The 14,461-nt window shown below is 37.4% G+C and overlaps 1 protein-coding gene across 1 annotated transcript in view; it reads left to right on the top strand.

Annotated features, from left to right (window-relative positions):
- The first annotated feature begins 4,877 nt into the window (after window positions 1-4,877).
- The window catches only part of LOC133985244 (collagen alpha-1(XXIV) chain-like), a 48,669-nt gene continuing 39,085 nt past the window's right edge, over window positions 4,878-14,461 (top strand). Inside the window, exons 1-8 of the mRNA XM_062424841.1 lie at window positions 4,878-4,895; window positions 5,270-5,323; window positions 5,980-6,024; window positions 6,502-6,555; window positions 6,945-6,998; window positions 8,042-8,095; window positions 10,796-10,849; window positions 10,938-10,991. Of these exons, the coding sequence (XP_062280825.1) occupies window positions 4,878-4,895; window positions 5,270-5,323; window positions 5,980-6,024; window positions 6,502-6,555; window positions 6,945-6,998; window positions 8,042-8,095; window positions 10,796-10,849; window positions 10,938-10,991 (387 nt within the window). The remainder of the gene's footprint in view (window positions 4,896-5,269; window positions 5,324-5,979; window positions 6,025-6,501; window positions 6,556-6,944; window positions 6,999-8,041; window positions 8,096-10,795; window positions 10,850-10,937; window positions 10,992-14,461) is intronic.

Below are 14,461 nucleotides of genomic sequence, written 5' to 3'. Positions count from 1 at the left end.
TCAGATTTATATACATCCATAAGTAAATGTATGTTCATCTTGCATGTAGTGAAGGCCTTTGTAAGGCTACAAATACAAAAGCATTAATAGTGTGTAATACAAGAACATATGAACAAAAAACAACGCAGGTAAGATTGAAACACACATAGAGAATCTGTTTCACACCTGAAGCTGATTTTTAAAGAAAAATAAAATAAATAAAATAAAATTATATCCATGCAATTAATTACAGTAGCCTGTCATTACTACTTTAAGTGGTCAGGAATACGCTTCACAAGCTGATTTTTAATGGATTATAAACAATTTTAATGTTTTTTCTATCCTTGAGATTAGCATATGAAAAAAAAAATATGTTGCACTTATAGCGTTTCCATTGAAGCATGTGGAATATGCAATACTGTAAATGTCCTATCCTGTGTACTTAGGATGTTGCTGTGATGTTTCACAGGGGCCTGTTGGTGGGTTTGGCATTGGCGGCTTTCCTGGCCTGAGGGTGAGTATCAGTTTTGCAATATTATCATTTTTATTTATGTGTCATGTTTCTCATGTCATCTGCTTGGCTAACAGTTCTGCTCCTGTCTGTCCTTGTACTTGTTTCTTGTTTCTGCCTGTCTGTCCATCTTTATTTCTGCGTGTCTGTCTCTGGTGGTTAGGCTGGAGTTTGAATGATTGATAGCAGGATGTGCTATGTTGCTCTAAGAGTGATGAATGTTAAATTTACACAGCCAGCTATTTCTTGGTTAGACTTGCCGTAGTATCTGGTCCAGGGATTTCTGTTTTTGATGACAGTAGTGTTTTCTCACTGTTAAGGACTGCCACTACTGAAATCTTTCAGTTGTGCGTAGGTGATTGCCAAGAGTATTTTACTGATATTTATTGCACAGAACTTGGCTGCTGGTAAGGCCGTAAGTAATCCACAGGGACTCAAATGAATATAAGTAAGGTGGGATGCAGAATTAAAATGTCTTGGCTGCACGACACGAGTCTTAAACACTAATTCCATGGGAACAGTGCCAAAAAGCCCTAAAGTAGCAAAAGCTTTTTTGCTGCTGAAAAGTATTGAAGAAGAATAATTCTCAAATTTACTACATGTATAGTGCGTCAGATGTATAGAGAGTAGAGCTTTGACAATTGTTGCATTACACCAATTCCAAAGTTATAATGACACCTTATAACCACTGAGTCAAACTCATTACAGCCCATCCTGCTTTTATCCCCCCAATAATCTCAACCAATCACTAACTTTTCTCTACCATTAATCAAGTAAATGTACTTGTTTAACTGGTAAACTATATTTTCTATTCTATTCTGCCTTAGTCATCAAGATTAGTGAATGATTACTCCTCAGATCTATGTGTCATGGTCCTCGTTGTTCACAGTGCAGTGAAGATACATTATTTAAAAAAAACTAAACATATGTGTCTAGTTGCCAAAGAAAAGTCACTCACAGCTCAGCTCTCATACTCAGCATTGGTAATCATCCAGAGTGTGCTGTGTTTTGAAGTAATCACAGGCAGGACTTAAATGCTATCTTCATAGCCATATGGGAGGCTCTGTCTCATCACTGTAGTGAGAAAATATGTAGACTGTCACAGTCCTAATACTGAGCATGCTGTCTTTTTACTGCTGAATGTACAACAGTTAAATGTCTTGAGTTCACAGAGGCCGCTGTAACATCCCTATGTTCATGTCAGCAAAATAGATACAACTCTGTACAGCACCTTTCTTGTGCCATCATTTCAAGCTTCATTTACACTGGTTTGCTGTGCTCATTCCATGGGGATTTATTGGGGTGCTTGAAGGGTCACCCTGTGTGGCGCTAGACACATCTGGATGGATAGGGTTTCCTTAACCTTCACCTCAGATTCTAGCTGTAAGTCAACTTTACTACTGACGCAGTCAGACATGAAGCTAAGGCACAAAGCAATTTTGTTTTTACTTAAATAAGAGTATTGAATACAGGAGTTCATGTCTAGAGCAATCAAAACATTACAATACATGTACGTTATATACAATGCCACAGCTTCAGAGTAAACCCCATCTAAACTTTTCACTACATTAGAATCTTTTAGTTTACTGAGTATGTCATTACAGAGTTGCAAATTAATTGCCCAGCTTATATTATTGGTCATGGCATGCTGTAAAAGTCGGTAGCAACATTTACAAAACCAAATGTCACTCCAGATTAACTGAAAAAGAAGTTGGCAGAAAACCTGTCCATGTGTATGCCTGCTCCATTTTTTTTTCCTAAGGTTACAAAAATGTCTTACCGTAGGTCTCAGGCAGACCTGACACACAACAGATCACTTTGTATGCTGTCGAAAGAACAGGATGGGACACAGACAATCAGCAGATGTGCACACATGCAGACATGAATGGCATGCACTACTAACATATGCATGCAGTTATCCACAGGTGAATCATTTTGTCTTTGTAACATTATGCAAATCAGAATGGAAACACAGCCCTTGTTTGAAAAGACACTGTGACTAAAATCGTGATAGTTGTATCTGTAGCAGAATAGCTTTGGTCATGGCACAAACAGAGTCACATGTCTGAAGGCACAGTGGCACTAAAACCTTCTGTTGCCAGATAAAGCAGCCATTTAAATTTATTTTGTGTAGTACAGACATGGAGTGCAACAAATTAGCGTGTTTACTTCCGTCTTCTTTAACTCTCTTTTCTGACAGTCCCATCTCCAAGTCTTCTGCCTTTACCTCTCCTTTTCTCTCTTTTGATTGCTTCCTAATTAGTGTACTGCTCTACAAGCCATTGTGTGTTTTGATTTGTGTGTTGTTTTTTTAATAGGTCTTACTGGAGAAAAGTTGTAAATGTCTGATCAGAAGCTTCAGTGAAAGTTCCTCCACATATTTTGTCACTTCACAGCTGCATATGTTCTCACACTGTTTGACCATGTGTAGTTTGGCTTAAACCCTCTTCACACAACCAAAGTCTAAATAAGCATCAATAGATTCATAGAGAAGGTGATAAGATCATGATTTGCATGTGGTGTAAAATGATTTGTAGTGGACATGGCAAACTACAAAACTATATAACACACCCAGACAACAAGCAGAATCATGGAAATTAATTATTAATAATTAAAGTTGATGTAGTGAATACTTCGCTTTACATCAACAAATGATTGCAAGTAAGTACTTTTGATTTATCATACAAGAGAGCCAAAATACTTACACCTCCTTAATCCAGTCTTTGATGTAATTCACATTTTGTCAACGTTACAGCTGAGTGATTTTGACAGAAAATAGATCTCACAAAAGAAATTAATTTGACATCTAAAACTCATTTTCACTTCCCAGTGTCAGTCACACCCATATGGATCTAATTGTACCCGCTTATTTATTGAAAGCCAATTAAACAAAGTTAAACCTTTAGTTAAGTAATCAGAAAGAGAGCAATAACAGAGCAGCAAGTGTTCATTCAGGAATGCACTTGATGTCTGTGCCAGTGTGTGACTCAACAAAATTTGATGCAGCCAGACACCCTTTCACAGCCTGAAAGGAAAACAAAAAGGGTTAGTTGGAGACAAAAATAGTTCTTTGAAATTTTATAGGTGTTGTTTTCTTACTGCTTCACCACGCTGACGTTTGATCATTTACATGTGGTGTGGTGAGGCCTGCAAACAATGTAATTTTTTAGTGTATTGGCACATTATATGTCAAGTGTATGATATATAATAGTATATGATACATTGGCTACAGAGGTATTGTATATTTAATTGGATTTTCTGAAGCCACAGTAGTTGTGTTAAAAACAAGGTGTAGAGGGATGCAACAATCTGGTTTTCATCAGATCACTTGTGGCTGGGAGATAATGGTTTGGATGATCTCTAACCAGCTGGCAGTCACACTCTGTCTTGACAGTGGTTTGAGCAAAGCCTCTGTGGGAAAGTTAAAGTACTAGAGCACTTCAGCTTGGCTGGTGGACACCAAAGTGTGGGTGGAAAGTTGTCTCTCTTAGCTTATCTCCTCATTTCAGCATGTCATTTCCTCATATGTTCTCTGTTGGGTGCCTCTTTTGATGGAGAGCATGTGATTTGTGTCTGTCCTGATGAAGTACCACAGCAGAGCTGCAGCATCAAACACCAGCTTTACAGGGTCCAGATGTCATTTTAGTGTTTTTTTTGCATCTCAGCAAAAAAAACAGATTGACTTTTTAGAAGGAGATGACAAGTTCAAGTTTTCCAATTGTCTGTGTATTTACTAGTATTCATTATGCTTTTCCTCACCATAGTCAAGATAGATTGTCTTTGATTCTGACAAAGGCTTCTCTTTGTATTTAGTCCTTTCTCCTTAAAGCCTTTTCCACTGTCTCAAAGAGAAAAAAAATCCCTCAACAGAACTTTCTGACTGGTTTTCTTAATAAAATGTTTAGGAATTCTTGTTTATATCAACGTTTCTTTCAGGAAATTGGTTTGCAGAGGTGGTAATCACTGCTCCCAGTCATACCCAAACCAACTTCAGCATACTGTCCAACCTGCAGTGTTTTTGTCTTTTTTTACACATCAGCACCTGATTGTGAATGAATGTAGATTTCTCTACTTGTAAAATCTTTTCTTTTTTCTCGACATACCACAAACCTACAGTGTTGCTGATCAGCGAACTGTCTGCTGAGCTGATTCAGACAAGTCCTGACATGTCAGAGTCTGTTATCAATGTAGATACTAGAAAGCAGTTTAAACAATCAGCATAGTCTTTAAATAATGTATGATGTAGCGCCATTGCTCATCCAAAATGCTGCAAGAAACCTTCTATATAAGGTGTATTCTTCGTGTGCATGCTACATATGTGCAATTTCTTGCACTTAGACACACACACACATACACACACACATATTATCATCAATGTCACCACAACATGATTGCTACTGACATGGTAATAGTCAGTGAAAACCAACTTTACTGCCTGCCTGCTTGTAAAGGGTATTTTTCAGTCCAGCTACATATTCTAGCCATTCCCACCTCGCCTCTGGCAATTACAGTGGATGTTGTGGGCTGGCAGTGGTGATCAGGGCCGAGCCCAGAGCTATACAAAACTACTGGATACACCGTCAGAACAGCTTAGTTCTATTGTAAAGTTGTAACAAGGGGGAATTCACTGTGTAGGAAACAGCAGATGGTGTTCATGTCAGAATGTTGTCTCTGACAAGAAGAGATCGGAAACACTTAATGTGAAAAATGCCATTCATTGTCGAGCAGCAAACCCGGACCATTTATGATACATAATTGTGTACCTCCTTCTCTCCACAGGGGGATCTTGGGCCTGAAGGGCTACGAGGACTACCTGGTCTGGTGGGACCTCAGGTAGGCTAGACATTGGCTACTGTGAATGCTCTAAATTTTAGGAAGAATACAGCGCTGTTAGTTGTCAAATTAAACCAATGAAATTTGCAACTACTGTATTTATACATTCTCCAGCCGTAGATATTTTTTACCATCACAGTTGATGTCTCAAAATCAAGTCATTATTGTTATTCATTTTATGTTAACAAATGTATAATAAAATAAAATACACTGAGAAATAATTTTTTTCTTTCTGCATTTCCATACTGCATTCTTCACTGCATTTTCAACTTGATTTCAAAGGTGCTATATTCAACATATTATCATTAGTCATTTATCGCCGCATTGATCTGAGACATAAACATAAGTGACAGCCTTTAACAGCCACTGCATTTACATTCTGCAGCACAGGTTTGGTGCAAACAGCACTGTTACCATATATTGTTTTGTTACTAGACAGACATCATAGCACTGAAAAATCTGTATCCTTTTCCCACAATGTCAACTTTTATCATTCATCCTCCTTCGCCTTCTTGGCTCCCTGCTTCAAGAAGAAGAATTATATTATTGAACTCACTGAAGCTTTAATTATATCTAATTGATCCTTTACAAATCTTTCTCGTTTCCTCACTCATTCTTTTACTTTCCCTCCCTCCTCTCCTCTCTCTCTCTGTTAGGGCCCAGGAGGACGAGCCGGCCTGCCTGGATTGAAAGGTGATAAGGTGATCTAAATATTTATATTATTGCTGTGTATCTGTGTGTAATGTGTAATTTGCTGCCAGCTCACATAATTGAACTTATCATGCTGTTAAAATGTTGTTAATAATCACACGGCCCATAATACAAAATCAAATTCAGCATCATGGTGGTAGATGAAATGTGCTAGCAGTACAGTATACAAGTTAATGTTAAATATTGCTCCATAATAGCCAAGTGTATTATTGTAATTTGTTTCTGATACATTACAGATCTTATTATAGCATTATAGCATCATTATAGAAGCTTGTCTTGACAGTGACAAGTTTGGTTGCATAATATATGTTTACTTTTTTCTCATTAGCATTAGCTGAAGTCTATAAATGCATATACTGTATGTATAATGTATGCTATGCCTATCTATCAAGTATATATGTCCCTGTTGTGATCACTGTGGCAGGGTAGTGTTATGTTATATCTCTGTATGATACTGTGAAATTCAGGATGAAGTGGGACAAAGGGGCGAACCAGGAGAGATGGGGTACCAAGGCGATAAGGTATGTCTCCTGTCACACAAGCTTGATTTTAAGACTCACAGATGCATACCATATGATAGTAGTGCATGCAACTATTTTAACCAGAAATGAAGATTTTATTCCTATGCCAATCAGTTATGATGTTACTTGATTGTAAAAGTAAAAGTGGTAAAGTAAAAAGTAATACTTCCAACATCATACTATTTTTTTTCCTTGTTTTAAACATGTATAAATGATGTTTTTTCCTCCTGTCATGACAAACAGTTGAACAAAAGCAGAATCTATAACTAAATCAGGAAAAGATTAATCAAAACATTTCCACAAATCAGAAACCCATGCATGCACACAAACACACTCTTACACAAGGATGTGTAAGACCACTTTAAGAGAGTTTTATCTTTATCTGTCAGGGTTCTGCTGGTGTTCCTGGTCCTACTGGTCCAAGAGGAAAACCTGGACCACCGGTATGTTGGAGTATGTGTGTCTGTGTTCATTTAATAAAGGTTTTTACAGCTTTTATAGAGAAAGCCAAGTATACACAGCGTACCACAATGAGATCTGGACCCTATTTTTGTTAGCTTATAAACTGAAGCCAGTTTGGTCACATTCACAACACATCCGTTTTATCTCACTCAGTGGGTAGAGAGCTTCAATAAGGGAAGAAAGAAGTGGAATAAATGTCTTTAAGCAGCAATTTGTTTGCTTATCAGCAGAAACAAGCTCAGATCAAGAAAAAAGATTAAACATTGGAAACTTCCTTTCTTGTTATTCAGGATGTACTGTAAACAAGTCCAGATGCTTTCCTCTTCAACAACACCTTAAGTAGTTTCTCTGTAGCTCCAGCTGTTGCCGTAGCTATTCACCCAATGTAATCACTCAATATAATGACGAGATTTACTGTATGACTGTGTAGTTTTAGAGTTCACACTATACAAACCTTTTGTTTGTAACATGTGTCTGAAATGTTCACAAGCCAAAAAATAAAGTGTATCAATTTGCCACTGAACCTATAAAACATGTTTGCACTGTACACAATGTGAAGAAAGCATTACTTAATATGTAGTGTGTATGAGAGATAGAGCATCATTTGGTCTTAGGGGTTAAGTATCCAGTGACTGACCCAGTGACCTAAATTTAGGCCTGATGCCTGATAATATACCAATTGTTAATGCAGTTTATTGTGACTGATAAATGCTTTGTTTGTTGTTTCCTGTATACTGTAATTCAGTGTGATTAAGCTACTGTATCATATCAAAAGTGCATCATCACACTGAGTCAGTAACAGGATTTTTCAAATCCACTCTGTCAACTTCACCTAGTCACTTCACTGACTGCTGAAAGAATAAAATGATGACAAATATTAACAGAACACATTAATCTGTGTTGACAGAGGTAGAAGAATTATTAGAGAGAAATCAGAGACAAAAAACATGATCATTTCAGGTGAAAAAAAGTCAGTTTCTTATTTCTGTTTGTTTTAATGTGTTTTAATGTGTATTTTCAACAGGGCAAAATTGGTGAGATGGGGGCACAAGGACCACATGGGCCTCCAGGACCAGAGGTATTCATTCATATTCAACTCAGCTTTCAACAGAAAACTTTACAGAGAAATAGGGTTGTGATTTGAGTCCAAATTTGTGAAAGGCACATGATCATATTACTAATGTTTTGTGTTAAAAGGCCTAGGGGTGAAAAGCTCTGGGTTACAATAATTGGTAACCCAAATATTACTTTGCTGTTTAGCTGAAGTAAGCAATTTAAAATTACAACTTAAAATCAAGGTATATCTACAGTACATATTCTACTTGGGGTAAATAATAAAACACTGAAGATCAATTTGTTATTCCTGAGAACATGTTGTTTTTTTTATTTCTAAGCTACTAAACCTGTTTACTGTAGTCTAGAAAACTAAGAAAATAGAGAAAATCAAGGCTATTTGTCAATGGGAAAGATAGTAGCATAAGTTCTAAATGCACAAAAATAACAAAGGCGAGAACAAGAGACTATTACTTTCAGGTTCCTGCAGTACTTGGGCCAAGTGTACTATGCAGTAAAGATGGATTTTGAGCAAGTCCAAACATAGACATAGCTATAAAACATAATCATCCTGCTCTATTTTACTTTTCTATTAGAGTGTGTGCAGTGTGGTGGGCGCAGGGCAAAGGCAAGGACTCTTTTATAGATGCGTCCACTCAACATTATGATTATATAAAGACTGAAAAGGCTGAAAATAAATATATAAACCATTATGTAAAAGATACACTTTCAACAACAATAGCCATAGACAATCAAGAACAATACACTCATAAACATATGAATCAAAAACTTAGTCCGTCCATTTGGTTGTTCAACACTTTGTTTCAGACACATATATCAGCTTGCTGGGGATTCACGGCCCCTTAATAATTATTCTCCATGGTGATGGAGAGTCAGTGATCTTTCTTGTCAGGTCACTATTTCAGCTAGACCGATACTTTGATCCATGACAAGCGGTCTCAAAAATTAAGGGAGGGATTACTATGAAATGTGCTGTAGAAAGAATAAATTATTTTCTTGTGACCCCTTGACCTTTCATATACAGTAGTGCCTCCAGCTGGCAAAAAAACATCTACTTATATTCAAGAAATATGAAAATCTAGCAGATGGCACAAATGGATGAGGTCATCCCTGCTCCCCCAAGGAATAACCTTTCACATTTTAGCAACAAGCTTTTCTTTAGAACTACCATCTGGTCAAATTGTGTACACAAGATACTGAATAATAGTTTTACCACTATATTTTCTGTAGCTATCCATGGTCACCTGTCACAGATGAACCTGCTGTTCCCATACCCCTTGTTCTTTTATCAGCATTTTCTCTTATACATCTAAAAACCTAAAGAGAGGTTTGCTTGTATGAGTATGTTTCAAATCAGATTCAACAAACCTTCTTAAGAATAAAAATCAGCAAATAGGTTTAACCACATGCCAATAAAAAATAACACTAAAAAAGAAACTCCTATAAATTGGCATGCCATACTAATTATGGCATGCCATGAGAACATAGTGATCCTTGCATGATGCCCAATGTCTTTTTCCCTTTTGGTCATTAAATGAGCTTTTGGTGATCTTATCAAAAAATGTACTCATATTTAACAATTGAACCACCAGGTTAATGACATTTGCTGGACATACAGCAAACATAAAACTGCCATTTGTATATATCCATTCATTACATTGAGATAAGCAAAGTCCTGTCATGAGCCTGTCATAGACCAGCCGGCAATTCAAGGCTGCTGCATCTGTAACTCTTTATTTTAATGTACTGTATTATTGCGATCCTGAGATTGGACATAAAAACAGTTGAGGCAAGAGGGCTCTGACAATAGCAAATAATAGCATTTGATCTATTGCATCTAATATTGTACTGTGGGGTGTAATGAAAATTGTGGCCTATGGGGGTTGCTTTTAAGGCTTTAGAATTTTAGTCCTTTTGAAATATTGATTGTTGAATTTATAAAAACCAAAACCTTATTGAATTCTTTATTCATAATTAACATACAGGCATACCTGGCCTGCAGTTAAATCATCTGTACATTACTTACGTCCAGAATTTGGTTCTGGGCAACAGAGATGCCAATCAAGTCGTCACACTAGCCCCAAAACTTTTGATGTTCATGTATGACATCAAAACAACATTAATAGTTTGTTCATTGCTTTCCCTGTTCTGGCATCTACCACAGAATGTCTGGGCTTTGGATGTAGAATACCTTTAGTCCTTAAGTCCTTTAGTCAAAGGGGTCATTGTTGATGCGGAAAAGTACAAGAAAAGCATGTACAACATGACCATAGGTCACACAGGCCACAGCTAGCAGGCATACTTTCTGAAATGAATGATTGTGTCATGGCAGGCGTGCCTGAAGGTATTCAGTTTCTATCAGCTCAGCAGCTATCCATCACTATCTTTACATCTTTTTTCCATAAGCCCGCCTATACAGGAAAGGCATATAGGCAGGAGGAAAGGCCCCACCCCCCGTCTGTCTGATATATTATTAATACAAGATGTCTTCAGTGATTTTCAAAGAGGAGCTGCTGTAGCACATTAACACATTAATAGGCCTACTTTAAACCTGCCATTTCAAATACAGTATGATCCTAACTATCCTGCAATGTACACAGCGAAGCAATAAGTTCATTTAAATATTCTGAATCAAACTTAACCAATAGGTCATGTGACCCATGACATATGAAATAACTGTCTATCTCCTCCTGTATTTTGCAAGGGCTTTCCAGGGGACATTGGAGTACCAGGGCCCAACGGTCTACAAGGACCAAAGGTATAATTGCATCTCTCTATCTTGCTCTCTCTCTCTCACTGTCTCTATATATATATCTATTTCATTCATTCATTCTGTTGTGTTTCAGGGTTTGCAGGGTGCAAGAGGGCCCCAAGGCCCGCCCGGGCCACAAGGGATACAGGTGAGATAATTCAGCGCCCAATTTAGTTCACTAGGTATACATGGTTATAACACAAGATGTCAAAGTTAGAGGGATTTCCATTCAATCATCCGTCTCAGGAAACAATAACTAACATAGCCCTTTTCATTTAACTTCTAGTCATTAGTCATATCTCAAAACAGTTGCAGCTTAGATCCCAGTGGGAGTTTTTATTTTCTCTGCGATGCCTCTCGGGGCACGTTCCACAAGATGAAGTCATGATTTCTCATTGGGTGCTTATAAAAACAAGGTTGAAAGTTTTCCAGACCTGCAAAAGAGGAACAGAAGCCTTTGGCAGGTGTACAACACAAATACACACACATACACATACACACACTTTTATATTGTGCTGAATATTACAGCATTAACCTGGCAATCGCTCACAGAGGTGTAGAGTTGGCCAACATACTTTCCTCTCACATACACACTTTCTTGGGATGGAGTCACCTCTGTCAAAGCTTGCTCAATTACAGAGCCAAAGCTTTACAGACACCTAAAGGTGTAAAAAAAAAATACATTTACTGTACTAATTTTAAAGACTGGGAAAGAACGTATGTTTTTTGAAGTGGGTTCCATTTATCCAGAAACTTTAGTCAATGGTGTAGATTTGTTTGGGGAAGTAGGGGAGCACAGTAAATCCCTAACTGGCTCCTCAAGATGAGTTATCATTCTAAAAAGGGAATCTCTGTCAGTATAGAGTGATAAGGGGGTTCACATACCTTCATGCATTGTTATATATCTATAAAGAAGAGCAACCAGGTGAGGGATTGAGAGTTAGAAGTTATGCAGAATGAATCGTTACTTTGTGTGCATTTGTTCATGTTGTTTGGTGATGCTGGCTGGTTGTTTGCTGTGTCAGCTGTATTTACTCAACTGTTGGACTCTGCTGTGTATGTGAGAGTGTGAGTGTGTGTGTGCATGTTTGTGAATATTTGTGTATGATGAACTTTACTGCATGTCTGCAGGGTGATGAAGGACCACTCGGCCCACCTGGAAATGCTGGCCCTACTGTAAGAACTCCCAACATGCACATAAACACACAAATACACACACAGACGCTAACAAACACATGGTCACAGCCTTTTGTTGGTGGGTTGAATGGTATTATTCAATAAAATGCCTTATTAGGAAGTAGCTTGACAAACACATCATGAGCTGTGGTATCTTTTGATCATTAGGTGTGTGTTTATTTTTTGTGTGTATCTCACTGCCTGTCTTTGTAGGGGAGACCTGGAAGGAAAGGTTATATTGGTGAACCTGGTCCCGACGGTCTGGGGGTGAGTCTGCTTTCTCATGGAAATGTATTATCAGTATGTTCCTATATACATCTAATGTATTTGTGGCTAATTTAAAGTTTAGGGTTATAAATTCATTACAGGTAGTTCTGTAAGAATATATCATTGTGGAATACAAAAATGTGCTAAATATGTCGAATATGTTGAAAGCTGATAAAAGTATCAGCTTAATCATATCAATCACGCCTCCTAAAGGGTATGCATTGGTTTTGTTACACAAAACTATGCCGAATTCATAATGTAAAAAATGTGTAATTGAATATGCACAATGTTCATAATTTCTGCAATATTAACCTGCTGATATTCATTAAAAGCACCTCAGTGTCCTCAGAGAAAAATGTGTAGTATCTTTAAAAAAGGCTTTTTGCTTGAGAAGGAGTAAGTGATACATTTGTTACTGTCAGTTTTTTTTCATTCAGTATTAATTTAAAATAATCAATGTAGTGAACTGAAAAACCTGTATCATCCTAAATGAACCATATTGTAAAACACTAATTCATCTGCATTTCTATTATATACCAGTGGTTCATGTCCAATTTAAATGTGTGTCTTCAAAGAAGTCTGTAGATTTGTGCATAATTAGCTCTTTTATGTGTACAGCCAAAATGTTTATATAAACACTGTTTATCACAACTTATAAACATTTGAGAAATAAATGAGACAGAAAAACATGCCAGTGTATTCATTATAATACACGGAAATGAGCCTATATCTTCTTCCCTTTGGCTTCTTTCCATTCATGTTAAAGACCTTCTGTGAGTACTTTTATACTACTTATACTCTTAGTTTAGATGCATTTTCTTTCAGTCTTATATGGTTTTCTGCAATTGGCTTTTCTACCCACCAGAAATACAGTGCCATGATTACTGTATCATGGGTTTCAAGGTTGTATCATTGCACATTGTGGTGTAGGGCTTACCTCTGAGTGTCAGTGTCTCCATGTTTTTGACCCACTTTTACTGAGCCTAGACTTACTGTGCTGTAAACATGCTCTTAATTAAGAGAGAAAACGATGTCTTTCAGGGCTATCATTATACATATTGGCCAACCACAGCGAGAAGCAACAGAAAATGACTCACAGTCTCATGCTGTACTGTATGTGTGTGTTCCTTTTAACACTTGTAACATCCTGTGAGTGTTGTGCCAGTAGCAGGACAGGATGGTGATAGAAACCTCTTTCATTACAGGAAGCTAACCAGCACACTGTTTGATGTTTTCTGCTTACAGGGAGAGAAAGGGGACATTGGAAATGTTGGAAAAATCGGACCACAAGTGAGTTGCTTTAACCTTGTAATGTATAGGACTGACATTATTTAACTGTCATCCTGCTGTGGATTAGTAGCTTTTCATTAAATCCCTCTTTAAACATGTCAGTGCACAGCCTGTGCTGTAGATTTCATTGGCTTCAGTTTTATCAGCGTCACCTTTAAGTTTGCTTAAAGATTAATGTACTCATTAAGATAATAATCCAGTGCTTCCACAATCAAATGAATGAAATCCTTCAGCGTGGCAACTCTGGAAGAAGTTACAGGAGCACTTTGTGACGTCTTTCTGTAATTCTAACCCATTTTTAATGTTAAAAGAAATTTGGATCCCCTCCCAATAGCAAAGTGTTTTCATTATGGAATTGGCAGAACACCACAGTAGAACAGAAGGGATACAGATCACAGATCTTCTGTGGAAGTGACCTAATTTGGGTTGCACATTATGTGTCAAACCCTGCCAAATTGTGTTTGATGTCCAACAATCATACATATGGTGCATGTTGTCAGTGGTGATTATAACTTAAAGAAAAATTACTTTTTTCCATCAAGTGGCTTTGCAAGTGACCCAGAACATCTGTGTTTGGATTGTTTCTAAATGAATTAATGAACTGCAAAATCACAGTTTCATACAGTATTTCTGTCCTTCTCTTTAAGATTAATTTAATCCTCTATACCCAACACAAATACTCTAGAGAAATGGTCCCTTTGTTAAATCCTGATATGCTCACAGCTACTCTGAACATTCAAAGTATGTCCTTCCTTCCGGTAGGCCCCTTAATGTTAATATTTGCATTCTGTACATAGTGGAGGCGACCAAGCAGGCCTTGTTTGACTGTGTTGCTGTAGTGCACATATGAGAGGGATTAAGCAGTTACAGAGAAGAGAGCCCTTT

The sequence above is a fragment of the Scomber scombrus genome, chromosome 8 (genome assembly GCF_963691925.1).
Source record: "Scomber scombrus chromosome 8, fScoSco1.1, whole genome shotgun sequence".
Taxonomy (NCBI): Eukaryota; Metazoa; Chordata; class Actinopteri; order Scombriformes; family Scombridae; genus Scomber; species Scomber scombrus.
The sequence above is the reverse complement of the archived record's forward strand: the minus strand, read 5'-3'. Positions and strand labels throughout refer to the sequence as shown.